The sequence below is a fragment of the Centropristis striata genome, chromosome 8 (assembly GCF_030273125.1).
Source record: "Centropristis striata isolate RG_2023a ecotype Rhode Island chromosome 8, C.striata_1.0, whole genome shotgun sequence".
NCBI lineage: Eukaryota > Metazoa > Chordata > Actinopteri > Perciformes > Serranidae > Centropristis > Centropristis striata.
In genome coordinates, this window is record NC_081524.1 from 619,605 (window position 1) to 635,906 (window position 16,302).

The 16,302-nt window shown below is 41.5% G+C and overlaps 1 protein-coding gene across 1 annotated transcript; it reads left to right on the top strand.

Annotated features, from left to right (window-relative positions):
• Nucleotides 1–867: 867 nt before the first annotated feature.
• On the top strand, nt 868–14,534 carry plin6 (perilipin 6). The gene is made up of 10 exons (XM_059339039.1): nt 868–1,044; nt 1,807–2,204; nt 5,750–5,874; nt 8,168–8,207; nt 9,050–9,236; nt 9,831–9,913; nt 9,997–10,234; nt 12,693–12,877; nt 13,250–13,516; nt 14,145–14,534. The coding sequence occupies exons 3-10, from the start codon at nt 5,870–5,872 to the stop codon at nt 14,532–14,534; spliced, it is 1,395 nt and encodes a 464-aa protein (XP_059195022.1). The 5' UTR covers nt 868–1,044; nt 1,807–2,204; nt 5,750–5,869.
• The last annotated feature ends 1,768 nt before the right edge of the window (nt 14,535–16,302 follow it).

Below are 16,302 nucleotides of genomic sequence, written 5' to 3' on the forward strand. Positions count from 1 at the left end.
GTCCTGCTGATCTGCAGTCAGAGATCTTCTCCACTGGACCAGAGAACTTCAGCTGCTTCAACCTGAAACAATCACAAAGATTACAGACACACAGACTTTATTTATTATCACAGACACAAAGATTACAGACAAACTGACTTTATTTATTATCACAGACACAAAGATTACAGACAAACAGACTTTATTTATTATCACAGACAAACAGACTTTATTTATTATCACAGACACAAAGATTACAGACAAACTGACTTTATTTATTATCACAGACACAAAGATTACAGACAAACAGACTTTATTTATTATCACAGACAAACAGACTTTATTTATTATCACAGACACAAAGATTACAGACAAACAGACTTTATTTATTATCACAGACACAAAGATTACAGACAAACTGACTTTATTTATTATCACAGACAAACAGACTTTATTTATTATCACAGACACAAAGATTACAGACAAACAGACTTTATTTATTATCACAGACAAACAGACTTTATTTATTATTACAGACACAAAGATTACAGACAAACAGACTTTATTTATTATCACAGACAAACAGACTATTTATTATCACAGACACAAAGATTACAGACAAACAGACTTTATTTATTATCACAGACAAACAGACTTTATTTATTATTACAGACACAAAGATTACAGACAAACAGACTTTATTTATTATCACAGACAAACAGACTTTATTTATTATCACAGACAGAAAGATTACAGACAAACAGACTTTATTTATTATCACAGACAAACAGACTTTATTTATTATTACAGACACAAAGATTACAGACAAACAGACTTTATTTATTATCACAGACAAACAGACTTTATTTATTATCACAGACACAAAGATTACAGACACACAGACTTTATTTATTATTACAGACAAACAGACTTTATTTACAGAGAGAAACGTGTCCTTCAGACTGAATCCAGTAGAACTGTGAGTCTGGTTCAGCTCAGCTGGGAGAGGATCAGGTTCTAAGGTTGTGGGTTCTAATCCCACCAGAAACTTTTCAAGGTTAATTTGTAAGTTGAAAGTCTGAAAATTCATAAGTTCAAATTCAGTGTTTTTTCTACAGTTTTATAAAGATATCTTAACAGTTTTTTTTCTGTATGTTGTACTTTTTTCAAAATCAATTTTAAACAATTTAATCTAAACGTTTGGGGTTTTTTTTAGAGCTTTTTAAAAGTATTTGTTATTGTTTTTTCTTTGTAAACATTCGTTTTGAGAGTTGTTTTTAGTTTATATTATTGTTTGTACTGTGATTTATTTTTTAAACTGTTTTTTGTCAATGTTTATTTTTTTTACTGGTTTTTACTGTTTTTAAAAACATTTTTTTTTTTTACTGTATTTCGTTTTTACAGTTTTTTATTGTTTTGTTTTACTATTTTAAACTTATTTTTAAACTGTTTAAACTTTTTCCTTTGTTCTTTTGAACAATGTTTTGTTCTGATTTCAGTGTTTTTCTGCTTTTGACAGTTTCAGGAGTTTTTAAGAATTTGAAACACAACAAATGACACAAAGTTTCCTGAAAATTTGACATAATTTAAGGTTTAAATTAAGGAATGCTGTCGTGTCATTAGTCTATTTAATCTGGAGGGTTTTTTTACTGTATTTTGTAACTTTTACGTTTACGTTTTTAGTTTTTTTTTACTGTCTTTTCTTTTAGCAGTTTTATATTGTTTTGTTTTCCTTTTTTTTTTTTACTTAATTTCAAACAGTTAAAACAGATTTTTTTAAAGTTTTTAATTTTACTCGTCTATAACCATTTGTTTACTTTTTTTCAGATTTTTTTTCTCTGTTTTTGACAGTTTCAGGAGTTTTTCAGAGTCTGAAACACAACAAAAACATTTCCTAAATGTTTGAGATAATTGAAGGTTAAATAACTCGGACGTGAAGCTGAATGGAGTCTTTGTCAGGTCTGAAGAACAAGAACTGTGCTGTTAGAACCACATTTATCTTTCTGAACGCTGCTGTGAAAACGTCTTGTTACTGACTGACTCCTGACCTTTTGGTTTCCTAGAAAGCAGCAGACTTCCTGATCCTGATCCTGATCCTGATCCTGAACCAGCCCAGAGTCCAGCGGCGTCACGTTTCTCTTCAACCGTTTCCAGGAAGTCACTCGGCTTCGACTCGTCACATGAGAGCGACTCGTTGAGCCGTGAGGCGTTCAGGAGCCTCGGAGGTTTGTGGTTTCCTGTGACATCATCACCCCGAGGAGCGGAACGCCGCAGATGAAGAAGCGATCAGAGAGTTCCACTTACAGAACGCCTCCATGTGACGCCACACGCTCTGACACCATTTAACACCATTTAACACGCTTTTTACTTACTTACTTTCTTTTTTACACTCAAAACTGAGACAAGCTCAAATAGATTTAGTATCAAATGATAGAACTGGATGGAACCCTCTTATATGGTAGATTTGACACCTTTGGTCACATTTGACACATTTAACATTCTTTATTGAGCATGATAGTGTTTAGAAAGTTAAAAAAAGATTCAAAATCACATTTTATGTTGAACTAAAGGACTAAAAAAGACACAAAATGACCAAAAAAAGACACAAAATGACTAAAAAAAAACCCATAAAAGAAGACAAAAAGTTACAAAAAAGAGACAAAATAACTTAAAAAAGACACAAAATTACTAAAAAATAAAAAAGACACAATAACTAAAGTCTGTTGTCATGACAACCAGCTGATTATTGATTGTCTTCGTCTGATTTCAGATTAAAACTTTCGGAAACACTTTACAATAACCAACTAAATAATGTTTATAGATGGTTTATAAACCAATTATTAACCATATACTATACAAATTGCTATACAAATTTAATCCTACAATGTTTTCAACCAATTTCTTAAAGGAATATGAATCATTTAAATCAATCATTAACATACTTAATATGGTTTTAAAAATGCTATAATGAGTGCAACTAAAACTATTAATAAACTATTAATTATAATCTAATTGTTTGGTAATGGTAAAGTAACTATAAACTTACATTAATATACCATGTATTTGCCATTTATAAATGATTTAGTGAGAAACATTAATAAATGATGTATTTACCATTCTATATGGCCTATATACGGTTTATAAATGATGATTAAACATTAATAAACTATCTGTTTACCATTTATAAATGATGGTTATTGTAAAGTGTTACCAAACTTTCAGTTCAGTAGATTTCTACAAAATAAAAGCGTCTGATCGTGTCACAGAACGACTCGTTAGAGACTTCAAACGAGTTTTACAACCGTCCTGAAACTCCTGACTGGTACTTTGTGGGGCTTTTACTTTGAAAAACAGCACTGTCCTGGGTTTCCTCTCAGGCTTTTATTCTACGAAACGACTAAAGGAAGTTAGTAAAAAAAACCTCACAGATACCACTGTGGGCTTTTATTTTGAAGGCCTGCTGGTGTTAGAGGGGGAAGCCCTAAAGTCAGCTGTTGTTCTCATTGGGTTCTATGGGGAACTTTATCTCAGTGTTCTGTGGTGCAGCACAATGTTCCTGAGGGTTCTGCTGGTTTTCATGTGTTTGTAGAAGTGTTGTTGTTGTGGAAATCTCACCAGAACACTAGAACATCAGAACATTAGAACACCAGAAACATTAGAACATCAGAAACTTTAGAACATCAGAAACATTAGAACATCAGAAACATTAGAAACTTAAAACATCAGAAACATTAGAACATCAGAAACATTAGAACATTAGAAACATTAGAACATTAGAAACTTTAGAACATCAGAAACATTAGAACATCAGAAACATTAGAACATTAGAAACATTAGAACATTAGAAACTTTAGAACATCAGAAACATTAGAACATTAGAAACATTAGAACATTAGAAACATAAGAACATTAGAAACATCAGAACATTAGAAACATCAGAATATTAGAAACATCAGAACATTAGAACATTAGAACATTAGAAACATCAGAACATTAGAACATTAGAAACATCAGAACATTAGAAACATTAGAAACATCAGAACATTGGAACATTAGAAACATCAGAACATTAGAAACATCAGAACATTAGAACATTAGAAACATCAGAAACATTAGAACATTAGAAACATCAGAACATTAGAAACATTAGAACATCAGAACATTAGAAACATCAGAACATTAGAAACATCAGAACATTAGAACATTAGAAACATCAGAACATTAGAAACATCAGAACATTAGAACATTAGAAACATCAGAACATTAGAAACATCAGAACATTAGAAACATCAGAACATTAGAAACATTAGAACATTAGAAACATCAGAACATTAGAACATTAGAAACATCAGAAACATCAGAACATTAGAACATTAGAACATTAGAAACATCAGAACATTAGAAACATCAGAACATCAGAACATTAGAACATTAGAAACATCAGAACATTAGAAACATCAGAACATTAGAACATTAGAAACATCAGAACATTAGAAACATCAGAACATTACAAACATCAGAACATTAGAAACATCAGAACATTAGAACATTAGAAACATCAGAACATTAGAAACATCAGAACATTACAAACATCAGAACATTAGAAACATCAGAACATTAGAACATTAGAAACATCAGAAACATCAGAAACATCAGAACATTAGAACATTAGAACATTAGAAACATCAGAACATTAGAAACATCAGAACATCAGAACATTAGAACATTAGAAACATCAGAACATTAGAAACATCAGAACATTAGAACATTAGAAACATCAGAAACATCAGAACATTAGAACATTAGAAACATCAGAAACATCAGAACATTAGAAACATCAGAACATTAGAAACATCAGAACATTAGAACATTAGAACATTAGAAACATCAGAACATCAGAACATTAGAAACATTAGAACATTAGAAACATCAGAATATTAGAAACATCAGAACTTTAGAAACATTAGAAACATCAGAACATTAGAAACATTAGAACATTAGAAACATCAGAATATTAGAAACATCAGAACATTAGAACATTAGAAACATCAGAACATTAGAAACATCAGAACATTAGAAACATCAGAACATTAGAACATTAGAAACATTAGAAACATCAGAACATTAGAACATTAGAAACATCAGAACATTAGAACATTAGAAACATCAGAACATTAGAACATTAGAAACATCAGAACATTAGAACATTAGAAACATCAGAACATTAGAACATTAGAAACATCAGAACATTAGAACATTAGAAACATCAGAAACGAAGAACAATAATTAAATACAAACATTCAGTTAATGAGACGTTCTTCATCAGCAGAACGTTGATTCATAGAACGTCGTCCCGACGGCAGAACACGACGAGTTCATAAACATAAAAACAGGAAACAAGAATTATTTATTTTATTTTCACAGAATTTATTTTTCTGAGAATCATCTGTGTGTGTCTGTGTGTGTGTGTGTGTGTGTGTGTGTGTCTGTGTGTGTCTGTGTGTGTGTGTGTGTGTGTGTGTGTGTCTGTGTGTGTGTGTCTGTGTGTGTGTGTGTGTGTGTCTGTGTGTCTGTGTGTGTGTGTGTCTGTGTGTGTGTGTCTGTGTGTGTCTGTGTGTGTGTGTGTGTGTGTGTGTGTCTGTGTGTGTGTGTGTGTGTGTGTGTGTGTGTCTGTGTGTGTCTGTGTGTGTGTGTGTGTGTGTGTGTGTGTGTGTGAATGACTTCATTGATCGTCTGCTTTAATTAATTTTTCGCTCTGATTTGGTTTCAGTGATGTCACAGCTGCTCCGTCCAATCAGGACGCAGATTTCGGCCTCAAAAAGTGTGTGTGTGTGTGTGATCGGCTCATAAAGTTTCTTCGTCTTCGTCTTCGTCGTCTCTGCAGCGTCTGATGGGGTGAGAAACATTTTTATATTTTATTTAAACTCATTTTTAACTATTTATCATCATAAAAAGACCAAAAGATGAATAAATAATGCAGATTATTAATATTTAATATAAACTTTAAGATTCCACATCTCTCTCTAAAAATATCTCAAAAGTCAAATATTCCAAAAAATCTGAAGAATTTTTCTTTTTTTTGTTGTTGAAAATTGATTAATTGTGTCCAGGGTTTTATTTATTTATTTGTTGTGATGTTTAGATGAAGATGTTTGTGCTGCGTGTTTGGGCGTGGCGTCACAAGCTGCTCTGGTTTTATTTATTATTTATCTGGTTTTATTTATTATTTATCTGTTTAGTTAATATTTTTTTCTTTATTCATTTGTTTATTTATTTATTATTTATCTGGTTTTATTTATATTTTATTTGTTTGGTTATTCATTTATTTACTATTTATCGGGATTTACTTATTATTTATCTGGTTTTATTTCTTATTCATCTGTTTATTTATTAATGTATTTATTTTTTATCTGGTTTTATTTATTATTTATCTGTTTAGTTATAATTTTTTTCATTATTCATCTGTTTATTTATTAATTTATTTATTATTTATCGGGTGTTATTTATTATTTGTCTGTTTAGTTATTAATCCAGTTTAATATCCGACAGATTTGACAGAATTTTGTTGTTTTGATGAACTTTTTTTTTTCGCTTCACAAAAAGATATTTTTGTTTTTGGTGGAATTTGAAAAAGTTTAATATTTGAAATATTTTCTCTGTGACAGATTTTATTAGAACATCAGAACATTAGAACATTAGAAACATTAGAAACATGAGAACATTAGAAAAACATCAGAAGCATTAGAACATTAGAAACATTAGAACATTAGAACACTAGAAACATTAGATCATCAGAAACATTAGAAACATTAGAACATTAGAAAAACATCAGAAGCATTAGAACATTAGAACATTAGAAACATTAGAACATTAGAACATTAGAAACATTAGAACATTAGAACACCAGACACATTAGAAACATCAGAACATTGGAACATTTGAAAAACATCAGAAGCATTTGAACATTAGAACATTAGAAAACTAGAAACATTTGAACATCAGAAACATTAGAAACATTAGAACATTAAAAACATGAGAACATAAAAAAACATCACAAGGATTAGAACATTAGAACATTAGAAACATTAGAACATTAGAACACTAGAAACATTAGAACATCAGAAACATTAGAACATTAGAACATCAGAAACATTAGAAACATTAGAACATTAGAACACTAGAAACATGATACCATTAGAAACATTAGAACATCAGAAACATTGGAACATTACAAACAATAGAACATAAGAAACATTAGAACATTAGAACACTAAAAACATGATACCATTAGAAACATTAGAACATCAGAAGCATTAGAACACCAGAACATTAGAAACATTAGCAGAATTTTGACATTTAAACATTAGAATATTAGAACATCAGAACATTAGAAACATCAGAACATTAGAACACCAGAACATTAGAACATCCGAACATCCGAACATTAGAACATTAGCAACGTTATAACATTAGAATATATTAGAATATCAGAACATTAGAACATCAGAAAATTAGAAAATTGGAACATTAGAAATGTTATAACATCAGAACATTAGAACATTAGAAAAATTAGTACACCAGAACATCAAAAACATTAGTACATTAAAAACATTAGAACATCACAACATTAGAACACCAGAACATAAGAAACATCAGAACCTCAAACACATTAGCACACTAGTAACATTAGAACACAAGAACACGGGAAAATTAGAACATTACAACATCAGAACATTAGAACATCAAAAACATTTGAACATCAGAACATTAGAACACTGGAACATCAGAATATCAGAAACATTACAACATTAGAACACGGGAACATTAGAACATTAGCAACATTAGAACATCAGAACACCAGAAACATTAGAACATTAGAAAATGAGCACATGAGAATATTAGAAACATTATAACATCATAACATTAGAACATTGGAAAATCAGAACATCAGAACATTAGAATATCAGAACATTAGAACACCAGAACATTAGAACATTAGAACATCAAAACATCAGAAACATTAGAACATCAGGACATCAGAACATCAGGACATTAGAAACATTAAAACATTAGAACATGAGAAACATTAGAACATTAGAACATTTGAAAATCAGGAACATTAGAACATTAGAACAGAAGATCTTTGTGTTGTTCAGCAGCTGATGTACTCGTGTCTTTCTGTCCTCAGATCAGGAGACGGAGAGATGTCCGCCAGCCAGCAGCAGCAGGTCAGCTCCTCCTCCTCCTGCTCCTCCTCCTGCTCCTCCTCCCCCTCCTGCTCCTCCTCCTGATCCTCCTCCTCCTCCTCCTGCTCCTCCTCCTGATCCTCCTCCTCCTCCTCCTGCTCCTCCTCCCCCTCCTGCTCCTCCCCTCCTCCTCCTCCCACTCTTCCTGCTGCTCCTCCTCCTCCTCCTGCTCTTCCTCCCCCTGTTCCTCCTTCTCCTCCTTGTCATGTGATCTTTGTAGACTCCTGATAGGTTCTTGGCCTGGAGGGCAGTCTTTGGAATTTCCCTGTTCCCCCATTATAAAAATAAGAAATGTGAAAACTCCTCCTGTAGCACCTCCTCCTCCTGTAACACCTCCTCCTGTGCCTCCTCAGAGGAGCGTGGTGCTCCTTCTCCTCCTATAACACCTCCTCCTGTGCCTCCTCAGAGGAGCGTGGTGCTCCTCCTCCTGTAACACCTCCTCCTGTGCCTCCTCAGAGGAGCGTGGTGCTCCTCCTCCTCCTGTAACACCTCCTCCTGTGCCTCCTCAGAGGAGCGTGGTGCTCCTCCTCCTCCTATAACACCTCCTCCTGTGCCTCCTCAGAGGAGCGTGGTGCTCCTCCTCCTCCTGTAACACCTCCTCCTGTGCCTCCTCAGAGGAGCGTGGTGCTCCTTCTCCTCCTATAACACCTCCTCCTGTGCCTCCTCAGAGGAGCGTGGTGCTCCTCCTCCTGTAACACCTCCTCCTGTGCCTCCTCAGAGGAGCGTGGTGCTCCTCCTCCTCCTGTAACACCTCCTCCTGTGCCTCCTCAGAGGAGCGTGGTGCTCCTCCTCCTCCTGTAACACCTCCTCCTGTGCCTCCTCAGAGGAGCGTGGTGCTCCGGGCCTCCAGTCTCCCTCTGGTTCGCTCCGCGCTGCAGTCGGTGACCTCGGCGTACTCGGAGGTCAAAGGTCGCTACCCTCTGCTGCGTCTGGTGGGCGGAGCCGCCGAGGTCGTCTCCAGCGCCGCCCTGACCAGAGCCACGCCCCTCCTCCAGAGCCTGGAGCCGCAGAGTACGTACAGTACTACAGGAAATACTGCAGAAAATACTGCAGGAAATACTGATAATAATACTGATGACACTGCAAAAATAACTACAGCTGATACTTCTACTGCTACCACCTGCAGTACTTGTAATACTTGCAGTACTTATATAACTTGCAGTACTTGTAGAATTTGTGGTACTTGTAGTACTTGTAATACAGTACTTGTAATACTTGTAATACATGCAGTACTTGAAGTACTTGTTATACTTGCAGCACTTGCAGTACAGTCAGTACTTGGAGTACTTGTAATAATTGCAGTACTTGTAAAACTTGTAATATTTGTGATACTTGCAGTACTAGCAGTACCTGCAGTACTTGTAAGACCTGTAATAATTGCAGAACTTGCATTACTTGTAATACTTGTGATACTTGAAGTACTTGTTGTACTTGCAGTACATTCAGTACTTGTTGTACTTGCAGTACATTCAGTACTTGTAATACTAAATGTAGCTGTAATATTGGTTATATTTGCAGCACTTGTAATATTGGTAATACTTGTAGAACTTGTAGTAGTTGTAGTACTTGCAGTATTTGCAGTACTAATACTTGTCCCTTGTGTAGTCGGGGTGGTGAACTCTCTGGCGCTGGTCGGTCTCGATCGTCTGGAGAGGAACTTCCCGATCCTGAATCAGTCAACCGACGAGGTCAGACCGGAACATTTAACCTTTTTGATCCTCCAGAGACAGAACCCGCCAGTAACCGTCTCCGTCTCCGTCTCCGTCCTCAGGTGGTGGGACACCTGAAGGACGCCTTCTTCCTGACGCTGGACGACGTGCAGCTGTGGCTGGGGGACAACGTGGACGGCGCTCTGGACCAGCTGGAGCGCCTGTCAGACGCCGCGCTGGGCGCCGTGCGCCTGCTGCAGGACTCGCAGGTGGGCCGAGCCGCCACGTCGGGACTGGACGACGTGCTGAGCCGCCTGGAGGACGCCACCGCCTACTACCTGCCGCTGCCCCCCACACTGCGTGAGTTCCTCCTCCTGTAGCACCTCCTCCTCCTCCTGTAACACCTCCTTCTACTCCTGTAACACCTCCTCCTCCTCCAGTAGCACCTCCTCCTCCTCCTCCTGTAACACCTCCTCCTCCTGTAGCACCTCCTCCTCCTCCTCCTCCTCCTGTAACACCTCCTCCTCCTGTAGCACCTCCTCCTCCTCCTCCTGTAGCACCTCCTCCTCCTGTAGCACCTCCTCCTCCTCCTCCTGTAGCACCTCCTCCTCCTCCTCCTCCTCCTGTAACACCTCCTCCTCCTGTAGCACCTCCTCCTCCTCCTCCTGTAACACCTCCTCCTCCTGTAGCACCTCCTCCTCCTCCTCCTGTAGCACCTCCTCCTCCTCCTCCTCCTGTAACACCTCCTCCTCCTCCTGTAACACCTCCTTCTACTCCTGTAACACCTCCTCCTCCTGTAGCACCTCCTCCTCCTCCTGTAACACCTCCTCCTCCTCCTGTAACACCTCCTTCTACTCCTGTAACACCTCCTCCTCCTGTAGCACCTCCTCCTCCTCCTCCTCCTGTAACACCTCCTTCTACTCCTGTAACACCTCCTCCTCCTCCTCCTCCTGTAACACCTCCTTCTACTCCTGTAGCACCTCCTTCTACTCCTGTAACACCTCCTCCTCCTCCTGTAACACCTCCTCCTCCTCCTGTAGCACCTCCTCCTCCTGTAGCACCTCCTCCTCCTCCTGTAACACCTCCTCCTCCTCCTCCAGTAACACCTCCTCCTCCTCCTGTAGCACCTCCTCCTCCTCCTCCTGTAACACCTCCTCCTCCTCCTCCTGTAACACCTCCTCCTCCTGTAACACCTCCTTCTACTCCTGTAACACCTCCTCCTCCAGGAGTTACCAGCTGTGGAGGACCTGAAGCTGTCGGGCCTCTTCAGACACACCAGACTCCATTGATAAAATCACAGATTTAAGCTCTCTGAACTGGGCAGCTGCTGGGTGGTCTCTGCCTCCTCCTCCTGTAGCACCTCCCCCTCCTGTAGCACCTCCTCCTCCTGTAACACCTCCCCCTCCTGTAGCACCTCCTCCTCCTGTAACACCTCCCCCTCCTGTAACACCTCCTCCTCCTGTAGCACCTCCCCCTCCTGTAACACCTCCTCCTCCTGTAGCACCTCCTCCTCCTGTAACACCTCCTCCTCCTCTTGTAGCACCTCCTCCTCCTGTAACACCTCCTCCTCCTGTAGCACCTCCTCCTCCTGTAACACCTCCTCCTCCTGTAACACCTCCTCCTCCTGTAGCACCTCCCCCTCCTGTAACACCTCCTCCTCCTGTAGCACCTCCTCCTCCTGTAACACCTCCTCCCCCTCCTGTAACACCTCCCCCTCCTGTAACACCTCCTCCTCCTGTAGCACCTCCCCCTCCTGTAACACCTCCTCCTCCTGTAACACCTCCTCCTCCTGTAGCACCTCCCCCTCCTGTAACACCTCCTCCTCCTGTAGCACCTCCCCCTCCTGTAACACCTCCTCCTCCTGTAGCACCTCCTCCTCCTGTAGCACCTCCCCCTCCTGTAGCACCTCCTCCTCCTCCTGTAGCACCTCCTCCTCCTGTAGCACCTCCCCCTCCTGTAACACCTCCTCCTCCTCCTGTAACACCTCCTCCTCCTGTAGCACCTCCTCCTCCTCCTGTAGCACCTCCCCCTCCTGTAACACCTCCCCCTCCTGTAACACCTCCTCCTCCTCCTGTAGCACCTCCTCCTGCTGGTTGGTCTCTGCCTCCTCCTCCTCCTCCTCCTCCTGTAGCACCTCCTCCTGCTGGTTGGTCTCTGCCTCCTCCTCCTCCTCCTCCTGTAGCACCTCCTCCTCCTGTAACACCTCCCCCTCCTGTAACACCTCCCCCTCCTGTAACACCTCCTCCTCCTGTAGCACCTCCCCCTCCTGTAACACCTCCCCCTCCTGTACCACCTCCTCCTCCTCCTGTAGCACCTCCTCCTCCTCCTGTAGCACCTCCTCCTCCTGTAACACCTCCCCCTCCTGTAACACCTCCCCCTCCTGTAACACCTCCTCCTCCTGTAGCACCTCCCCCTCCTGTAACACCTCCCCCTCCTGTACCACCTCCTCCTCCTCCTGTAACACCTCCTCCTCCTGTAGCACCTCCTCCTCCTGTAACACCTCCTCCTCCTCCTGTAGCACCTCCTCCTCCTGTAGCACCTCCTCCTCCTGTAACACCTCCTCCTCCTCCTGTAGCACCTCCTCCTGCTGGTTGGTCTCTGCCTCCTCCTCCTCCTCCTCCTGTAGCACCTCCTCCTCCTGTAACACCTCCCCCTCCTGTAACACCTCCCCCTCCTGTAACACCTCCTCCTCCTGTAGCACCTCCCCCTCCTGTAACACCTCCCCCTCCTGTACCACCTCCTCCTCCTCCTGTAGCACCTCCTCCTCCTCCTGTAGCACCTCCTCCTCCTTCAGTCTGTGGGTGGTTCTGTGTGCCAGGCCGTGAGTGGGAGATGAGGGTCCAGGAGCTGGAGGATGAGGAGGAGGATGAAGATGAGCCGGGCCTGTGGACGCGGCTGCGCTCTCTGCTGCTGAACCTGAGCCTGCAGCTGTACCACCGCCTGCTGCGGGTCAGAGAGCAGCTGCTGCACGCCGCCGCCACGCTGGAGGGCGCCGCCCACAAGGTCAGCGCCACACACACACACACACACACACACACACACACACACACACACACACACATACACATACACATACACACACACACACACACACACACACACACACACACACACACACACACACATACACACACACACACACACACACACTGCTGCTTCTACTGAAGGGTTCCACACATTCACATCCAATTATTTAAATGTTTCACAGAGACGAATAAGTATAAAGAAATAGTATAAAGGAAATAATTACAGGTAAACAAATTAATTTATTATTTTTCTGACAGAATGGTGTATCACATGGTGCGTTCAGGGACTGTGGGAGATTTCTGTTTTCTCTGATAAACGGCGTCATGTTGACTCGTGTTTGACCTGCAGGCGGGTCTGGACCAGGTCCTGGAGCTGCTCGGGGAGCTGCTGCAGTCCCTGCGCGGCCTGCTGGTGGCGCTGGTTTACCGGGCTGAGAGTCTGCGGGCGCTGACCCTGAACGGGGTCAGAGGTCAGGCCGCCATGCTGGCCGAGCTGCGTCCCGTCCGTCAGATCAGGGAGCTGCCGCTGCAGGTCCAGACGGTGCTGGGGGACCTGCAGGACCTCACCAAGATCCTGCTGCAGCTGGTGGTCAACGCCACGCCGCTCTACAACCTGGTGAGCCTCTGCACGCTAAGTCTTAATGCTAAGCTAGGCTAGCACTTCCCGCGCTGGCAGTCTTTATGCTAAGCTAGGCTAACACTTCTCCCCGCTGCCAGTCTTTGTGCTAAGCTAGGCTAGCACATCCCCCTCACTACCAGTCTTTATGCTAAGCTAGGCTAACACTTCCCCCGCTGCCAGTCTTTATGCTAAGCTAGGCTAACACTCCTGCTGCCAGTCTTTATGATAAGCTAGGCTAACACTTCCCCTGCTGCCAGTTTTTATGCTAAGCTAGGTTAACCCTTCCCCTCTGCTCCCAGTCTTTATGCTAAGCTAGGCTAACACTTCTCCCCGCTGCCAGTCTTTGTGCTAAGCTAGGCTAACACATCCCCCTCACTACCAGTCTTTGTGCTAAACTAGGCTAACACTTCCCCCGCTGCCAGTCTTTATGCTAAGTTAGGCTAACACTCCTGCCAGTCTTTATTCTAAGCTAGGTTAACCCTTCCCCTCTGCTCCCAGTCTTTATGCTAAGCTAGGCTAATACTTCCCCCCACTGCCAGTATTCATGCTAAGCTAGGCTAACCCTTTCTCTCTGCACCCAGTCTTTATGCTAAGCTAGGCTAACAGCTGCCCTGGTGTGTCTCAGTTCCAGCAGCCGTCCCCCCAGGAGGTCGAGGACTTCCTGAACCAGGAGGATTTTGGCGCCGACAGCTCGTCTCGCCGCAGCTCCGCTAACAGTCTGTTCCTGAAGGCGATGGACGGTCGTCCTCGCCGCCGCCGCAGCCTGTACTCCCGCGCCGTCCGGAGCGCCGACCCGCCCAACGGCCGCCGCCGCTCCAGCCTGAAGGACCTGCCGCTGCCGGCGCTGGAGGTCGAGGGCTCGCCGCTCCCTTCCGACGGCGCCGCCCACCGCCGGCCGTCCGCCACCGAGATGCTGCTGGCGCCGCTCAAACAGTTCGTGTCCCAGAGCCAGAAGGCCTTCGAGTACCTGAGCCCCGACGGCACCGAAGAGGGCGTGGCCGCCGCCGACCTGTAGACGAGGCTCCGCCCCCTGACCAACCGTCTGGCGGCGGCGGCGAGGCGTTCCCGCCGCGGCTGGTGCTCGTGTGTTTGTACACGTTCAGAGAAAGAGCGATCGGAATGTTAGTTTAGATCGTAAATCTTTTATTGTAGCGTTCAAACTTCATCAACGATTTTATTGTTTGTTTTAAAAATATACACAAGTTTTAATAAATATTATTAAATGTTTATTACACTTTAAAAACGTGGGACGGTTTGATGACGCAGTGAGGCATCATGGGAGCTGTAGTCTTCAGATCCTTCAAAACCACAGAAATCTGACAGTGACAATAGGTTCCTTCCTTCCTCCCTTCTTTCCTTGATTCTTCCTTTCTCCCTTCCTTCCTTCTTTCCTTCACCGAACATTCACTGAGACGAAGCTTTGTTGTTGTTGTTGTTGTTGTTTACAGATGTGATGAAGGTTGTTGTTGCAGGTCTGATGTTGGTTATTAGATTAAAACATAAATTAAATGAGATTTCATTGTAATTTATGGAGTAAAACTGATTTAAAGCTTTAAATTGAATTAAAAAGGTTCTGAAGTGTAAAATCATTTATTAACAAATATAAATAAATAAATATATTATAATAACAGAAACTGTTGAAATAAAGATTCCACATCTTCAATTTGTTTGTTTGTGTCACAATTAAAAGATTCATGTTTGTTTATTCAGCTTTTTATACACAATTTTAACATTAAAAAAACCCACACAAGTTTACAAAAAGCTGATGAAAAAAATACATTTTCATCATAATTTGAGTGTTTAATCTTAAATTTTATATAGCATTATTTATATTATATTAATTAAACATCAACATGAATCAATAGTTGTATTATTTCCTCTTAATATGACAGCAGGCATGAAGTGATCTATTTTATATACAGAGAGGAAACATTCATTCATTATTCATTAACACTTCACACAAAGGTAAACAAATACATTCATAATAATAATAATGATAATAACAATAATAATAATAATGATAATAATAAAAATAATAACTAGAAAATTTCCTCAGGGGAAATTCTGAAAGGGCCATGGGGGCTACAAGACTTGTGTCTACTGTTTAAAGTTTAAATGGAGTCTCTAGGTGAAATTATGCCGGAGAAGTAGACGTTTAAAAATCTCCAATTATTGTTCTTTTTCGCTCATTTTTTTCCGGCCGTCCCATTCATTTCAATGCAAAATTTTGGGCAGTTTTTCGCGACTCGCGAAAAATTCGTATTCCGTAGAGAAAAGTAATAGCACACCGATCCCGAGCACTGGTCCCTACAGCTATTGCTGTATGGGACCAGTGCTCGGTGCGATTGCCCCGAGGCCCTTATGATAGTCTGAGTCTATAAAAGAAACAGAAGTGTTCAGTCAGTTTCTCTTCAGCTCCCAGATCATCCCAGTCACTCATGGAGTCCCCCAGGGCTCTGTGCTTGGTCCCCTTAGTCTCCTCAAGCTATAATTGGTGCTCATGGTAGCTTCCTATGTGCTAACACAGCCAAAACATTTTGTTAAATGTGCTACATAAACATACAACACTACAAAAACGCAAACATCTGAATCATACTTCTCCTTTCACCCAAATAATGGAGGTGAAAGGAAATATTTTAAGCATTAATGGTGCTTCCTAAAGGGGGCTTTGTCAAACCTGGCAACGCAGCCCGCATGCCACGTGGCATTGTTTACAACACTTGACTGCAGGCAGGCTACGTTAGCTACGTTAGCACCGCTAGCCAGCCTGACACACAAAATTG

Bases quoted from the DNA above. Each gene is read 5' to 3' on its own strand.
- plin6 (XM_059339039.1), top strand. The intron at 9,237-9,830 runs GTACGTACAGTA...TCCCTTGTGTAG, and splicing joins CCAGAGCCTGGAGCCGCAGA to TCGGGGTGGTGAACTCTCTG. The intron at 13,517-14,144 runs GTGAGCCTCTGC...GGTGTGTCTCAG, and splicing joins CCACGCCGCTCTACAACCTG to TTCCAGCAGCCGTCCCCCCA.